The sequence below is a fragment of the Triturus cristatus genome, chromosome 5_1, assembly GCF_964204655.1.
Source record: "Triturus cristatus chromosome 5_1, aTriCri1.1, whole genome shotgun sequence".
In the NCBI taxonomy this organism is placed as follows: Eukaryota; Metazoa; Chordata; class Amphibia; order Caudata; family Salamandridae; genus Triturus; species Triturus cristatus.
Window position 1 is genome coordinate 223,862,797 of NC_140587.1, and position 17,191 is coordinate 223,879,987.

General features: G+C 44.3%; 1 protein-coding gene across 1 annotated transcript in view; it reads left to right on the forward strand.

Moving 5' to 3' along the window:
• COL22A1 (collagen type XXII alpha 1 chain) overlaps window positions 1-17,191 on the forward strand; it is a 1,010,593-nt gene that overhangs the window by 115,682 nt on the left and 877,720 nt on the right. Inside the window, exon 2 of the mRNA XM_085604869.1 lies at window positions 9,733-9,879. Within this exon, the coding sequence (XP_085460995.1) occupies window positions 9,789-9,879 (91 nt within the window). The 5' untranslated portion in view covers window positions 9,733-9,788. The remainder of the gene's footprint in view (window positions 1-9,732; window positions 9,880-17,191) is intronic.

Sequence of the window (17,191 nt, forward strand, 5' to 3'; positions counted from 1 at the left end):
GCATTGCAAATGCTTGTATTTATTTGCGATGCTGCCTCTTGGTTTTTGTCAGCATTTTCAGATGGATTTACACAGCGCAAATAAAATACTAGGAAATCTAGTTGTTTCGTATCTGTAACCATCTCTTTGTGCACGCGCTTTGTGTGCACTCGTATGTGGCAATCGTTAACACGTAGTTGAAAATACCACCTTTAGGACACACTCATTATTTGCTGTCTAAGCCTTCTTTCCTCATCAAACTCCTTACAAAGCAAGCATTTGCAATGCAATAGGTCTCGCATTTACACCAGTTTGAGCTATTGACATTGCAAATAACAATGCCTTTTATTTTTGTTTTCGTTTTTAAAACATAAATAAAGGCATTGTGATTTACAATGCCAATAGCTTGAACTTGCGTAAATGCGAGACCTTTTGCACTTCAAATAAGCAAACCTTATTGAGGCATCAGTGCACTAGCTGCCCAGTGGTCCCATGTCGGTTGTGACACTTCAAACTAGGCCTGTATTTTTAGCTAGCAGCACTTTGCCTGTCAGTTGTGATAGTTCAAACTTTTCGAAGTACTGCTAACTTTTTAGCTAGCAGCACTTTGCCTGCTGGCTTTTTTTGGCAATGCGTTTAAAGCGAAACTATGAGCCCACCTATGCCACTATAGTTGACTACGTAGAGCTCACCAGGATGGGTCACATATGAGACTGCGGTGCTTGGAAGCGCTGTAAAGAAAGGGTTTTAATGGGGGAGAAGTAGGAGGTGATGGCCTCAATCAGTGACACTGCACAGAGATGAACCGCAACTCGACCCCAAGCACACTTCATAAAGGCGAGACCACCAGGGAGGGCATTTAATGCACCACTCTATGCACAGCTTTGCTAAAGACGGGCTTCGAAATTGGGCAAATTAAACTTAGAGCTGAAGAGCTGCCAACACCCCATTAAATACAGGTCCTGACTCCCTCGGTGTGTACATAATGGAAATGATGCACAGCTCCACCACCCAAAAATCACCCAGGGCAAACAGTTGACTATGCTACCTGATTTTAGGTGACCACACCAGTCTCGCTACAGTCCGAGTACTGGGACACTTCCAGGCCGCACACGGGCACTTGTAGACAGTGAAAAGTGGGGCAATAATTGAACTCGGGCATCAAAGGCATGGCTTTGGGGGGGGGGGTATAGGGTGTTACACCCTCTCATAAATCGCGAGGTATCGGTTGGATTTCACCTGGGATTTTTAAATACACGCACATATGAAACACACACACACACATGCACTCTCTGTCTTGTCTCTGTTTTGAAGGTCTTAAAAATATTGCTTATTTTGCAAAATAATGTGTTTTACATACTCCTAAAAGTATGCTCTCCTCTCCCTCTCCCCTACCGCTGAAGCCCCCTCGTTCCCTGCATCGCATATAATATATTTTAATATGATGCCCCAGCATGATAGTTGGAAAATCTTCACCCCTCCCCCATTCTTACTGACAAATGTGCCTGTGCCAGGCAGGGAAGAGGCATAAAATGAGGACAAAATATCCAAGCGGTCTCTAGTGCAAGTCTGTTCATCACAGGAATCAAACTGAAAGACCCCAGCAGAAGCACAGAGCAGCAATTGTAGAGGGATTTGTAAGGTGGACCTAGGGACTGAGTGGCAGATACAGGCAGGCATAAAATGGGCATTGTGAATGATTCATAAATATCTAGTGATCTGACAAACTAATGACAGGAAGTCATGCACACTGGGCACTTCGAATGTATTTCATGAAATCATATGTATTGGTCACTTCCGCTTTTTCTATCATCTGCACAGAAAAAGATGGAGAAAACTAGTCAGGGAGTCCAGCACAGCAAATTTTCAGAAGATTTACAGTTTTCAAAGATAAAGAATATCTTGTACCTGATATTCTCATTTTATATAGCATATAGGATAAACTCACCCAGGAATAATTGTGGTAATTTCTGACATACTGTAGGGTCCCTTTGCAAGATGGTGCCCACAACATGTCTAATGCCTGCACAGGCATATTATAACAATTCATTACATATTTCTTGTTACAATGGTGTCCATTAGTCTTGGGTGGAATTTTTAATTCTGCTTGCAGAATCAGAGGAATTTGGTGACTCCATGTTACTCTTTTAACATGGAGTTCTGGCCAAATTCTGCCAATCGCCACATGGTGGAATTTGTTTTCCCGATCAAGCTATTGAAGTACACAGGGAACAAGGTGAGGCCCCAGCAAGCGAGCTGGCGAGCATGAACCGGATTTTGCGTCCCCTAGCGAGATTTCTGGGCGCTAGGAAGCCTTCCGGCATGATTTTCTAATGCGAGCGGTCGCGGTCAGAGGGCTGGGTCTAGAGTAGATCGGTGTTGATTCTCCTGCACGCAATGCACAGCTGGTCCTAAATTGATGCGTGGCATGCATGCATGCATTTTTTCTGCCCATTGCCCGGAACTCCTTGTAATCTTGTTGCATTTTTATGTAACTCCGCATATTCGCACGGAGTGAAATTCTGCAGTTTCCACCCACCCCTAGTGTCCAGACCTGATAGAATTATTGCAATGATTTAATATTGATAATTTGCATCATTTTTATAACATCTGGGGCCTCTTGTCATCCATATACTCGCTCACCCTTCCATGCACTCATTAGTCAACCATTACTCATTAATTAGTGATGCACTCACTCATCGGTCTGACCATTGAATCACTAGCTCAGACTCACAACTGCATACACAAACTTGCTAATTATAAAATGGGCAGGTCTATTGACTTTGCCAATGCTTGTTTATTTAGAGACAAGCTCAATATTCATGCTGTTCTGCTTGCTACAAGACAAACTGGGTATTCCATGAGCTTTGATAAAGGGATGGTTATGAGCTAAATATTTGGGGCTGTTGAATAAACAACAGGTGCTAGGACATCCTAATTTGTTAGGGTATACATATGCATACCTTGTTGAGACAGATGGGCTTTCAATATCGCAGGCAACAAAAAAAGACACTCTTTAGAATCCATATGCCAAAGGGGGTGAAAATGATTTAAATTTGCCAATTTATTAAGCAGTTTAATAGAGGGGCTGAGGTGCCCAATGCCTTTTGGTCACCTCAGAGCGCTGCATCGGCAGAAAGAGTCTGGGTGCTAGGTAGACCTCGCAGGTACGATCAAGGGAGTCAACATCAAATTAACTCCCCCCCCACCAACATGGAACCAAACCCCTAATGATCCCTTCCATCCATCGATTGACCATTCAGTCTCTATTCATCTCCCCTTCCACCGATCCATCCACCCTTTCAACTTTCCATCCCCGATCCTTCTATCCACCCTTTCACCATTCCATCCATTTGTTCATTCAAGTCACATATTCATCCATCTCCGAATAATCCATCATACTTCCATCTTTCATCAGCCAGGAACTCTGACGCGAGTTGCCAATTAGTTACCGGGATCCCCATTGTCAGGATCAGCGAGTGGCAGAGGGACTGGATCATTTTCCGGGCAGCGGTAATAAGACCCACATTATCAGTACGTATGCCGGGGTATCTTATGCTGCAGGGTGTAAAACATTTCACTTCTCTCCTTCACATTGGAACACATCTGATGCATTTTACCAAAACTTTGAAATATGCAAAACAGCCAATTGAGACGTTTAATTCAAAGAAACTGTGTTGAATAACTTTAAATCCCAACATACCACAATCCTGTGCATCCTTTTCATCTACAATTCACATGTTTCTACTGTCTGATCATCTGTCATGGCATACTTATTGCATTTGTCTGTAATTGGCCAGGGCACAGACTACAACTGCTTAATGATCTTCAGGAAATGGCAGGTGATGGCAAAGAATGCACTTTACAGGCTGGGTGTAGCAAGCCAGACCCATTAAGACAGGCGTTCTCAGCATGTTATGAGGGCTCCAGCCAGGAGAAGGCAGGCGGATCTTTGAAAAACCAATATTCACTCCTTCCTCTGATCTCTGGGAGGGCTTCGTTGTGGGTTGTTTCATGACTCTTGCAAAAGTGTGTAATCTGTTGCCATCATGACTCAGTATTTGCAATAAACAGACAATTTGAGGAAAACACTAGTAAGGTACTATTTTGAGCTTTATTCTGGTGGGACAGAATAATAGCTGATATTGAAAGTAAGTTTAACACACGATTGTGTGCTCCTTTTCACCATCTGCTCAGTTAAATTGTGATGTTTGGGGAGGGAGGGACTCGATGTCATATTCTATTTTGATGGAATGTGATAGGGCCCTGGATGCCACGTACAGTGTCCAATGAGTCCATACTTTATAGGAAAGCTAGCCAAGGTTTTGTTAATGGAAATTTGGAACTATGTAGAAAGATATAGTGTACAGTTGCGGGGGTCCTTCCCACCCACCCATATCCGGGTGCAAACAGCTTTTAGAGTTTTCTGAACGGAAATTAGCAAGAATCTAAACAGATATACCATTAACGTGTGGGTCTTTCTCCCCAACCCCACACATCTGGGAAAATATAGATGATATACTGCACCGAGGAGCTCTGATCTGCATCCAGCTCACACTACCTAAGATTCCGGTCACCAGCGTAGGTCCAGGACTGCTAAATCCACACATAATTTACAAGAAAAACATTATGCGAATAAATCTCATTTAGATTCATTGAGCACAATTATAAAAAGTGATAAAAGTGCACCTGAAGGTGACATTTCCACGTGGGTGCAGATTGAAGACACATTTGCAAAGCATGCCTGGGAAGCTGCATTTTCAGATATAATCCTGGGAAAGCCATGTAACTTTGTTGTGTTGTCATTTCCCGGATGCAGTGTTATGCTCATAGTACACAGCCTCAGTGCAATGGCCATGTTTTTTTCTTTTATCTTTTCAGAAGGGGAATATACTTTTTCTCTTTAGAGAAACCCCTTCCACGGAGTCCCGTGAACGTTGGGGGTGTTCCATTCCATCTCCCGCTATGGGAAGGGATTTACCACAGCCCTTGACAGGAGTAAATCGCTAACCATTTGAAAGGATGGAAGAAGGTTGGCGAGAAGTTTATGAAGGTCTATAAACATGTGCGTGTGAGGTCCTTCACAATCTTCCAACGCTTAATAGGTTTTAAACAACCCCTTCCACATACATGGGACTCACTCTACCTAAACTTCAAAATAGAAGATTCTGATGGTTGAGATCTCGGGAGAGAGTCCCAATGTTTGGCAGCTGTGCCTGAAAAACCGCTGCCACCAGTGGTCGAGCGGCGAAACTTGGGCACGATCACTCACATAGGATCCTCTGAATGGAAGCGGCTTCTAGGTTTCCATAAAACACAACATCTGTGATCATAGAGTCAACCAGTGATGGAAAAGTGCTTTGTGGACCAGACAGAGAGATTTGCACAAAGCACTCTCTCACAGGAAGCCGCTGTCTCTCACAGGAAGCCGCTCTCTCTCACAGGAAGCAACTCTCTCACAGGAAGCCAGCCTACAGAGACCTGAGCAGGTGAAATAGGATCAATTTTCTTATGGTCGAGCGCTAGCCTAGCTGCACAGTTCTGGACAAGCTGCAGCGTATGCTGCTCTGGCAAATCAAGGTACAACACATTGCCGTAGCCTCGCCACACAGCAATAAGTACATTAAGGATAAGAACTTTATAAGCAAAGGGGAAAAGATGCATCCTTTTCAAGATGCCGAGTAGATATAGATAGGAAGTGATGACAGAACACAAAGATAATGATGAGTCAATTTGGCTACCAGGATTTTTCTGTTTTTGACACAAGTTCCAGGTACGGGTTTATTACCCAAATGGCTTTGCGGCAGCTGCTAAGTTACCTGTGGCGTAGGCCTAGAAGCTGTAAATCCTGTGCTTATAAAGGTATGTTACAAGTGCAAATGGCTTTCTAGATTGACCAATTATGTGCAAATGTATTTTACTTGGACATCCTGCACACAGCCCTCCTGACATATATTGGGCGCCAGTCTTCTTCAGGGGCTTCTCCTCTAAGGTGGAGTAGCGTCACCCCTCTGCCGTCGCCGCACTGCTAAAAAGGAAAAATAAAATTATGATAACGCGCTGTTACTATCATTTTATCTTTCTAGGCTGAGGCAGTTTTGTGCGGTGGGGTTGGACTGTGTAGGGGGGAGGAGTGGTGGGCACCCTCCGAAGTGCTCATGAACGTTTGGCCGGCTGTCTCGGGCCGCCCAAACAGTCATGTGCACTTTGCATGTTCTCCACGCAGGCTGCATTACAGCTTGGTGAGGAACATGCCCAGGCTCCCATTCCCTGCCTGAGCGCCGAACCATGGTGCTCAGACCAATCACAATGCTGCTTTGCAGCGTTGTGATTGTCTTAGGGGAGCCTGGGTGCTTCCTGTTCATACAGAAGCCAGGAAGAGGACAGGGAGGATGGAGGAGAGGTGACGGCCAGCCAGCCAGCCGAGCAGCGGGTAAGTGATCTTTATTTTAAAACATTTTTTACCTCCCCTATTCACCTCACTACTGCTTTCCAGGAGCAGCCACCACCGGTCTTCTCTCTGCCTCATAAACCCCATAAGGAATACAGAAAATGTTGAATCCCAACAAAGAAAGCTAGCTATAATCAGCTAAAGGTGGAAGGGAGTTGATATACCTGCAGCTGCACTAAGGTTATCAGTTGCTCCACTCTTGTTGGTTGTGTCCTCTAGAACAGTGGCCACATATAAAGTGGTCATCTGCTGAATGCTTCAAGACAAAATATACCTGTCAATGCATCTATGTGACAGAAAGCGGATTGGTGATTTAACCTAAATAAAATATAATTGTATTTCAAGTTAAGGCAGGAGTTTATGTTTCTCACTTTCAGGGTGCTCTGATGCCCTCTTAGGCTGGGTTCACTCTCTATAAATATATAAAGGCCCAGGATTTTTTCAGTTTGGTTTATGTCTAGGACTTCAAAGTGTGGCATGATTACAAACAGCCCAACCAGGCTTAATGAGAAAAAAATCCAATCAACCTAGGGATCCAGAAAACATTAAGTTCACATGAAATAGTGAAGAGATAAAAAGTAGTGCACAAGGGTCTCATAGGCATTCATTTTGTGTTCAGCCGGTGATACAACTCTGGGTAAATGATATCTTAGTACCAGGGATATGTCTGTAGCCCAAGTGCATGGGGAGCAGGAAGGTAATTGGGACAGGACTTTTCTGAGGTTCTTTGTGAACTGATTTTTCCATGGTCCCAAAGATTGGATTTTAAGAATGGTTCCATCCAAGGTAGGAAAATCAATCTATCTAGGTTAGAAAAGTGGCCTAGAAGATCAGAAACCGAGGACCATGATAGGTTCAGCATTTTGTTTGCCAGATTGCTCAGATATGTGTATCGTGTTCTCAAGTGAATAAGGAGTCTTTGTCTGATTTTATTCAAAAAGACAATTGTTTGTACCTAATCAAAGGGCAAATGGCTCTCAGAACGGGATGGTGTTTTGTCTTCCAAATTACTGACTGTGTTCCTGACTTAAAGGGCCTTCAGGATACACGAGTCAAGGGCATTCCAGCCCAGGCACTCCTGTGGCAGCAGAGAGGGACTGCCTTGTGTTCTGTATTGTTGTTTGCTTGACAGACTGCTTGAGACTCGCCTGAACTCACGTTTATGTTTGGGGTGTTGTGGTCATAACATCTCCTGGGTTTTGTCCCTGAAGGGCTTGTTCATGGGCAGTAGAATTAGAAATTCGTTTTCTTAATCCCATACTGACAATTTACTGTGTTTTATTTTTGAAGTTTGCTAATAATCAAGATCACTCAAGAAGTCAGATTTTGAATTACTGAGCTCTAGGAGGTGGCTCTTGGTTCAGTCAATGGTTGGGTTGAATTGTGACTTCTTGACTACATTGTAATGATGGGTTGTCGGGCTCTTACACACAAAGGCAAGAACCTTCCCAGCAAGTGGACACCTGACGCCATCAGCAGGGCTGGCTTCCCACGCCAGACAGAGGGCTATGTTCCAGGGCAGGAATGTCTGGATAGCAGCATCTGCCTGAGCACAGGGCATTCTGGGATGCTTGGACTAAATGAGGATTTAGGGCCCTATTTAATTCTTGGCGGTAAGGATAACGGAGCATCCTCCCCGCTAAGAATGCGGTCCACTCACTGCATTTAAATGCGGGCAGATCTTTAGGTTAATCACAGCGGAGACTACTTTGTCTCCTCCGTGATTAACCCCCTCCAATGGCCTTGGGAAGCAAAGGGCTGTCAGAAAAAAAACTACATGTCTATCCACCCAATTTGGATGGGCGGATATGTAGTCATTAGTTACTGTTTCTTACCGCTAGGTAAAACCTGCTGGAAAGGAACAGTAAAAACATTTTAATGCTTAACCCACCATGAGAGAAGCCTCCAATGGTGAGGGGAGTATTACTTTTTTTCTTTACCAAAACAAAATCCCTTTTCGGGATTTTCTTTTTTAAAAGAAAAAAGAATAATGTTTTCTATAGGGTGGCGTCCTTCTGGCTCAGCCCTGTAAGGAACAGTAAAATGCACTGACAGGAACCGCCATGACAGCAGTTACTGCCAATGCCTTTATAAATGACCGCCTTCTTGGCAGTCATTTATAAATCTGGCGGGCAGATTATTCAAGGCCTGGTGGATGTAAAGTCATCTGCGAGGCCAATGGTGAATACCCCGTTTGCCAGAATATATATCTGTCCCTAAGTGTCCTCCCACTTCCCCATCCATGTTTACTGTATAGATAACCCAGGAAGAGACTCTTTGAATTGATTAGGCTCCGACCTCCAATGGCGTAGAAGTTTATTGTAATTCCGCGGAATGAAACTCCGCCAATTCCACGTACTCCTAGTGTTGAGCGAGAGGTGGTCCTGTGGATCCTGTGTCTGCTATAGATATGTTAACCTCTCCTTATAGTAAACTGGTTTCATGAAGCACATTTTGCATTTCTCTTTCCACTTTGGTGTATAAAGATGACCTCAATGTGAAATGTAATCACCAGATCCTGTACTGTAGGTGGGCGTTGACTCGGTCCCTGAGATTGTAATCCTCATAGGCGACCCATATTTGGGTGCCATAGTGTTCTGATTCCCCAATAGTGGTATTTTGGACTTTGATTCATTAAGATGAAGGAAAGTCTCCATTGATAGATGATCTTTGTGGATGATGCACTAAATGGTATCAGTTTGGTTCTTCAAAAAAGGCAACACAAACAAAGGTAAGGGAGTGGGCGTCACTAGTTTATTTAATATGTTGGTTCTTTTGCATATTGCTTTAGTGCTGTCCAACCTTTTTAGGCGAATAAAACATGTATTGGCTGTTTTTCTTAATGCTGTAGTCTATTCATGGTCGCCACAGCTATTCTTACTTATAATTACAGCCAAAACACACAGGACAATGATTTCTGCTGCAGCAGCACAACGTGTCCAGGAAACTCACCATAGCCAATGTGGTAACAGACAATTGCTGTGCATCCCAATCTACTATGTAGGCATTATATGTATCTGACTATGTATATATGTATGTAGTGTGTCATGAATAGCATGACACTATGTAGCAAGCAGCCAATGCCCTTAGTAGGGTAAAGAGGTTACAGACATGCGCAGTGGTGATGTGTATCAGGTGCAGTGGGCGAGAGGGACAGCAAAACGGTGCCACTGCAGGGATTGTTTGTGTCTGAACTATTCCAGAAGTGTTTTTACACTAGTTGTAGAACACTTACGAGACAGTACATTGCATTTCATTGCTTTTTTTCTCTAATTTCTTTGTTTTTCCTCTAATTTTTTCAGACAGTTGGATGCATCGGTGACTCCTTTTCAAGTGTGGAAGAAAGGGGGCGAGAGACATGGTGCTTTCTGGGAGTTGTCGGCTACACCTAGTGCTGATAGTTTTTGCATTGGTCTGGGATGGAGGAAGCACGCAGGTACAAAGAGCAGGTGAGTCAAGCTTCTCACACACAGCGGCGGCAGATTGTGGAGTCTCCGCATCTTTAGGTTTGCGACAAACTCATTTCGAAGTGTTACTCCTACAACCTCTAGAAATATTTGCATCATCCAATTTAAAGGACTCCTTTGAAGACTCTATAGAAATGAGACATGTAGTGATTAACGTCTGCCAGTGGCATGTGGGGTGGCACTAACACACATGTTTGGGGACTGGGATCTATTTATAATCATCAGACTCGGGCCTAGAACAAGAGAGAGAAAAATAGAGAAACGGGAGATGGAAGGAAGAAGAGAACCAAAGGAAAGGAGTGACAAAAGGGGGAAGCAGAGATGAAAAGAACCCGCATGAGTGGGTTCAATAAAGAGCGAGAAGTGAGCAGTGGTGGAATACAGGGGAATGAGGTGGAATCAAGACATGGCAACCTTGGTGTCAGCAGCCCTGGCGTTCAGATGTGCCGGTGCTGGCCTTCTCTCTTTAATACAAAAGGTCGCATCTTACACTCTCCTACACTTTCTATTTGTAAAGGATTTTTTTTAAAAACTTTTTCTTTAATAAATTAAGCACTGCCGTCATGCTTCATTTCCCCATTGTTAGTTTAAAAGGACCCATTGCAGACTTTCAATTTTCAAAACAACCTAGGTCTGCGTTGCTTTCTAATATGCCTGTGCCTTATGAGAATTACAGGAACGTATTAGGAAACAACATTACATGTTTTAAATATCTTCCCATTTCGCAGGCGAATTGAGGCATGGAAGCAGGCACTCATATGTTCACTAAAGGAAAGGCATGCTTATGCGACAAAACATGAACTGGTTTGCTGCTTTATTTACATTAGTACATACAAGTTAAACGGGTTCAATGGCATTATTTTAAACATATAAACTGAGCTGCCGGGTCCAAGATCTCTGCAAACACCCAGCAATCCAAGCGTTGCTAAAATAAAGGAAACATTTCAAAAATAAAATACAAGTAGCTTTTTTACAATGCCGTATTTGTAACTTATAGTAATAAATAAAAGTAAACAACTGCATACATGAATGCATGAACACATATTAAATACATACATCTATGCTAAAATGTATGGCTCTTTAGGGGAGCCAATACGAATGTGCAAAGCCTGCAACCGAAGTAAAATAGAAAGAGAGACAAGAACACAAACCAACAAGGGGAGAACGTAAATTGACAGAGGAATGTGAATACAGCGGCAGCATTGATACATTTCACGAAGGCAGCATATCGAGGATGGTTGGAATAGAACAAAGGGCTGCATAAGACGTGTTGAGACAGAATCTGGAGATCATATACATAATTATAAATGGGTGTTTGTAAATATTGGTGTGGCGTTCCACTGACCAATCACCTATCAGTGATTTCACTTGGAACCAGGAGGGGGAAACCCTTTGTTGACACCTATGTCATCTACAGATTCCTGTTCTGTAGGGCCTCCTTTGAGCACCCTGACCCCAACCCCGGAACTCATCCTATGGGTCAGATGGATAGGGGAATCAAACATCGCATGGTCTTACTTCCCTTCCACTACCTTCTTCAACCTCCCCATATATTACTTATTCCTGTGTGCTGTCTTGAACATGGCCTAGAATTTGACTGATGCTAGTGTTGGGCTTTTTCTCCTTATGAATTATGCGTGATGTCTATTCATACATTTGGCTTAAATGGTTCACTTATCTAATTTCACCTTCAGTGAGCCCGCCTTGTGCGTTTCATACATCTAAGAGTCTTCTGGATGCTCATACCTGGACCGGTTGCTAGCATTCGTAGACCCCATTCCAGTTCCTTTTCAGTCTTTCACTTAAGATGCTTAGCTGTAGCGATGTCCACATCTCGGTCCATCCATCACGGCTCCTCAGCTGTAAATAGCCGCCTGCCAGAGCGTGGTAAGACGGACTTAGCTCCAGACCAGCTGTGGTGTTTCAGATACACATCTGTTATTTGACTGAAATAAATTATAGTTCCTAAAGTCTACATTCTTGATGCCAGATGAGCAGATCAAATGATGAATGAGCCTTCTCCATACACTCACTAGTTTAAGTTGTCTCAGACCCAGAGAGGGTTCTTCTCTGATTGTGCTGCTTCTAAATGCAAATGTTGCCATTGCCTTGTTGATAGTTTGCTCACTTTGTGCCTCAGTTACATTGTTCCCATTGAGTTCCCACATCTCCCCATATTTTAATCATACCGGATAGAGGCGCAAATAAAGATTTCTTTCCTACTGGCCAGGTATTTTCCTCTCTCCCCCCCAGTCCCACCTTTCTCTTCATCCACCACATAGATTTTCCAACAAAAGTGCTCCCACGGAACACGTAGGTCGTAGCACGCCCCATTCTCAGCAGAACCGGAAGACCCCAATGATTAACAAGGCCACCAAGGGGAAACCCTGGTGGGTGAGGGTTATCTAAGGAAAACCTTCTGTTTTCCGAACAATAACCCGAGTGGTAAGAAAAGTCCTTTATTGACAGAAGGGCTCCTGTTGATCACATTACTTTCACCTGGAGAACGAGCTTCTTTTGCTTTCTTTTCCTCTACCTCCCTCTGTTTTCTGAAAAGGAATAGATTTTGCACTGCCCCAGATTTCTATTTATACATCACCTCCATATCCCTGGATTGGCACTTCCACCATAAAAGATTCATATAGTGTTCAACAAACACATCCGTTGTGGAAACTGGAACTTATACCTCTGTTCTCCAAATGGATTGCTGAGATGCCAACATATATTTCTTTCTGTTTGGGATGCCAGTGATAAATCATCAAAACACAAAATCTATTCTTTAGCTCACTGATATGAAAGACTTTTTTTTTTTAATTAAAACAATATTATAAGCATGGGACATTGACCTCGCCAGCTCCATTCTGGTCAATCGCATATGTTGTTTTTGCAGCTAGGTCCACATAGCTTTGAAATAATCTAGCGGTATTAACTGGCTCCAGAACCATTAATTCTACAGTGAGGGGTTTAAGTGGGATAGAAATTAAAAACTGACTTTGAAACGGGTTCCCATCAACCTCTACATTCAAGTCTTTAGCTTTATGTGCAAAAAAAGTGATCGATTTCTCAGCAATGGCGTCAAGAATCCTTAAAATAACTTGTGTCAATGATTCAGTCCCTGTTTACGTTTCACATGTTTTACGTACTCTTGCAATCCCTAAGAGTATTTGCATTTCTTCAAGATGCGTTTTTTTCACGCACCGTTTGACTCTTGTTTAGTTCATGCTCTGAACCGAGTCATTTAAAGGTGCCTGGGTAAGGTAATGCAAATTTCCCGCAGTGACCGTTAGTATGACATAAAGATGTTCAGACTACATGCTCATCCAATCCTTGGCCTCTGTGCAGGGTGCGCAGCGCAATGGGCACATTTGCGCCACTTCTAATGTCGGAAAGTGTGTAAAGGAGGTACACTTCTATTGAAATATGGAAACCACCAAAGGAAAATACAACGCAGTGCTTCCAGGAGAGTGGTGGGTTGTGTGCAAGGGGCTGCGTGTGAAGTGAAGGAGATGACAGCAAGTAGGTGCAGAGACAGAAAGAAGAAACAGTAGTGAAGAGAAAAGAAATGGCATGTGAGATCTGCATATAGAGAATTTTGTAAAAATCCTGGGAGGAAAAGGGTGTAAGTGTCTAACAGAATTAGAGATATGAAGAGAAAGGTGGTGTGAAAGAGAGGATGTGAGTGATTGAGACCCTCTGAAGACCACCGCCCTCTCCACAGATCTTAGTAGTGTTCAATTCACAATCATATTCTTAGAATTGAAACATTTTGAAATGGAAATTTTCATTACAAAATCCTTGTTACCCATTTACCTAAGAAGCACTGGCAAAGTCAATCGATGTGGCTTGTTCTAGCAGATATTTTTATGCCATATCTCAGAATGCAATAACTGAACCTCACTGCACATCACACAATATTCTAGAAATCCACTTTTGATAACTAAACTCTTGTTGATTTATATTTCTTCTAATAATGGCCATCCTAGCAATTCCACTCAGTGTGTTATAATTGGCCATTAACAAAACTATAACTACACACTGAAAGAAGTACCTTAAGTAAGACCATTAACACTAGCGCGCCCACCAGCCAGGGAGTTTCCATAGAACAAAGACCACCCATTATAGGGCAACTGAAGCACCGAGGCCCTGATCTCGAGTGGGTCAGGTGGGGTTGGAATTCCGAGTAGGGTGGTATTTAATGAAGCTGGCAATAAACATGTACGTTAAATCCCTTACTTCTACCATCGCGTATCTGCCGGACAGCATTTTAAGATTGGTGTACGCTGTGTATATTTTTAAACCGCGCTATATTGTATCGCGCTGCTGCTGCTCTTGCGGTATTTACCATTTCACCTGGCATCTGTGGGGACAGTAAGCGGGGGTTCTAGATCAGGCTTACCTGCACCATAAATCGTACCCTCACCCGCACTTTGCGGGATTCAGTCAGTGGGGTCGGGGTGCTTCGTCCGCCATCTTGGGTAGGGCTGAGGCTTTGGACATTGGTAGCGCCATTTTGGGTGGGGCTAGAGGCTCTAGCAGCCGGAAGCCCGCGCACTGGAGAGCTTATTTAAACTGCTCTCGATTGACTCTCCTTAGACTTCTACCATCGCGTATCTGCCGGACAGCATTTTAAGATTGGTGTACGCTGTGTATATTTTTAAACCGCGCTATATTGTATCGCGCTGCTGCTGCTCTTGCGGTATTTACCATTTCACCTGGCATCTGTGGGGACAGTAAGCGGGGGTTCTAGATCAGGCTTACCTGCACCATAAATCGTACCCTCACCCGCACTTTGCGGGATTCAGTCAGTGGGGTCGGGGTGCTTCGTCCGCCATCTTGGGTAGGGCTGAGGCTTTGGACATTCGTAGCGCCATTTTGGGTGGGGCTAGAGGCTCTAGCAGCCGGAAGCCCGCGCGGCGTAATACTATTAATAGGTATGGGAAAGCAGGCGCGCAGCGGATGCGCGCAGCGGTCGCGCCGTAGTTGCGCCGGAGGTGCGCCAGAGGTAAGCCCGTTTGCGCCCGTTCGCGTCCCGGGCGCGTTAGGGGCGCCTCTGGCCACTCACTTGGTCGACAACTATGAGGATGGTAACAACTCACCGTACCGTACGGTGGACGTTGCTCAACATCGATTATGTCCTTCAGCGGGCAAAAATCTTTCCTGCGGCCTACTGAATGTTCGCTCTCTCGTGAAACATCATGCCGAGATAGCCCTGCTACTGGAATCCTTACATTTGGATATACTATTTGTAACGGAAACATGGACCACGGCGGACTGTGGGCTGGAACTCGGTTGGGCTTGCCCACCGGGCTATCTGATTAGACATGTACCTCGAGCCTCTGGCAGGGGAGGTGGAGTAGGCTACATTTTTAAAGATTCGATCTCCCTGGTGGAATTAGCAGTTAGGGAAGTAGTGGGGTATGAGCTCATGGGCTTCTCTATCATGTCCCAGAGTGGCTCTTTGATCACAGGGTTGTTATGTTATAGACCTCCCTCCTCGACCACAACCTCTCTTCAGTCACTGGTTGATTTAATTTATGATCTTTCAAATTCCCATGCTAAAGTTTTAATATTGGGAGACTTTAACCTCTGGCCTTCCGGCCCTCAAGATCTGGCCTATAGAGAGCTCTGCCAATCGTGTGGTAACATTCAACTCACACAGCTGGTTTCATCACCCACGCATGTTAAGGGACATGTGTTAGATCTGATCTTCGCTGAGCCGAAGGTGGTGGTAGTGAAAGAGATCCTGGAGCAGGGCTGGACAGATCATTTTTTGATTAATATGTCCATTGGTCTATCTGGGCCGTTAAAATCAACCAACATGAGTGGCTTTAAATTTAAGCGTCAATGGGCTCGTCTTCTTAGAGAGCCAACTCGTCCTATTCTACTGCCTAGGGGGTTCCAGGTGAAGGATAGTGTAGATAAGAGCTATACTGCACTCTGTCAGCAAATTTCGACATCCCTGGACGAATTGGTCCCTCTGCGGAGGGTGAGGGAGAGACCCAGAGTGACTTATGCCTGGTTTAATGACGATTTGAGACAGCATAAGATCCGCTGCAAACAGGCTGAGCGTACTTGGAGGAGAGGATACAAGGAGTCGGATAGGGTAGCGTACAGAGTGGCCTTACAGGTATATAAGACTCAACTAAGAAGCGCTAAGGCAAAGTTCTTAGAAGATACCTTGGATAAGGCCACAAATAAATCGCAAACCCTATTCAAGCTGGTTAACAACTTATCTAATCCATCTTGTACAGCTCCAGCTATCCCGACCTCCCAGGATCTGTGTGACTCTCTGGCCGTTGCATTTGAGGAGAAAATAAGGACTTACTTGAATGGACTCTCAGTGCCCGGACAGTTGGTGTCACCGCTACCTCCTTCACTGGAATCTCTCTGCAACTCGGTGTCGCTCCGGGATAACAACAGGGTAGATACTTTTTGTTTACCTTGTTTTCCCATTCCTACATCGGAGGAATTCGATGCACTGGCCAATGGAGTGTCTTCAGGCTCACCATTGGATCCAATGCCTCATAAGATCTGGAAGGCATTTCAGGATGAGCTGTTCCCTCCACTTTACTCCATCTGCTGTCAGTCACTGATGACGGCGACAGTTCCAGTTAGCTGGAAAGTGGCAATAGTAACTCCACTATTAAAGAAGGCTTCTTTAGATCCATCATGTCCAGCCAACTATAGGCCCATCTCGCTCCTACCTTTTGTAATAAAGGTCCTCGAGAGATGGGTCACAAGAGCCTTGTCCAACTATCTGGAATTAAACTCTTGCCTGGATACAGCTCAGTATGGCTTTAGACCGGCCCATGGTACTGAGACCACATTGGTTACCGTGTTGGATGATCTACGAACGCGTGTCGACAGGGGCAGATCAGTTTTTCTGGTGCTGCTGGACATGTCGGCCGCGTTCGACACGGTTGACCATGCGGTTCTCCTGGAGCGTCTCCATAGTGCGGGAGTAACCAATTTAGCCTTAAGTTGGTTAACGTCCTATCTCAGTGACAGACAGCAAGCGGTGGCTTTACCACCATTTCGATCAGCCACTCGACAGGTGAATCAGGGTGTTCCTCAAGGGTTGGCGATTAGTCCGATCCTGTTTAATTTATATCTTCGACCCCTTATAGAACTGATTAAGTCATTCGGCATATCAGTCATCAATTATGCCGATGACACTCAACTGATTTTTTCATTTGAGGGTAGTGAGTCGGTTTCGAAAGACACCTTTCATCGCTGTATGTCAGCCACAGCCGAATGGCTGCGAACTAACTCACTCCAGTTCAACGGGTCCAAA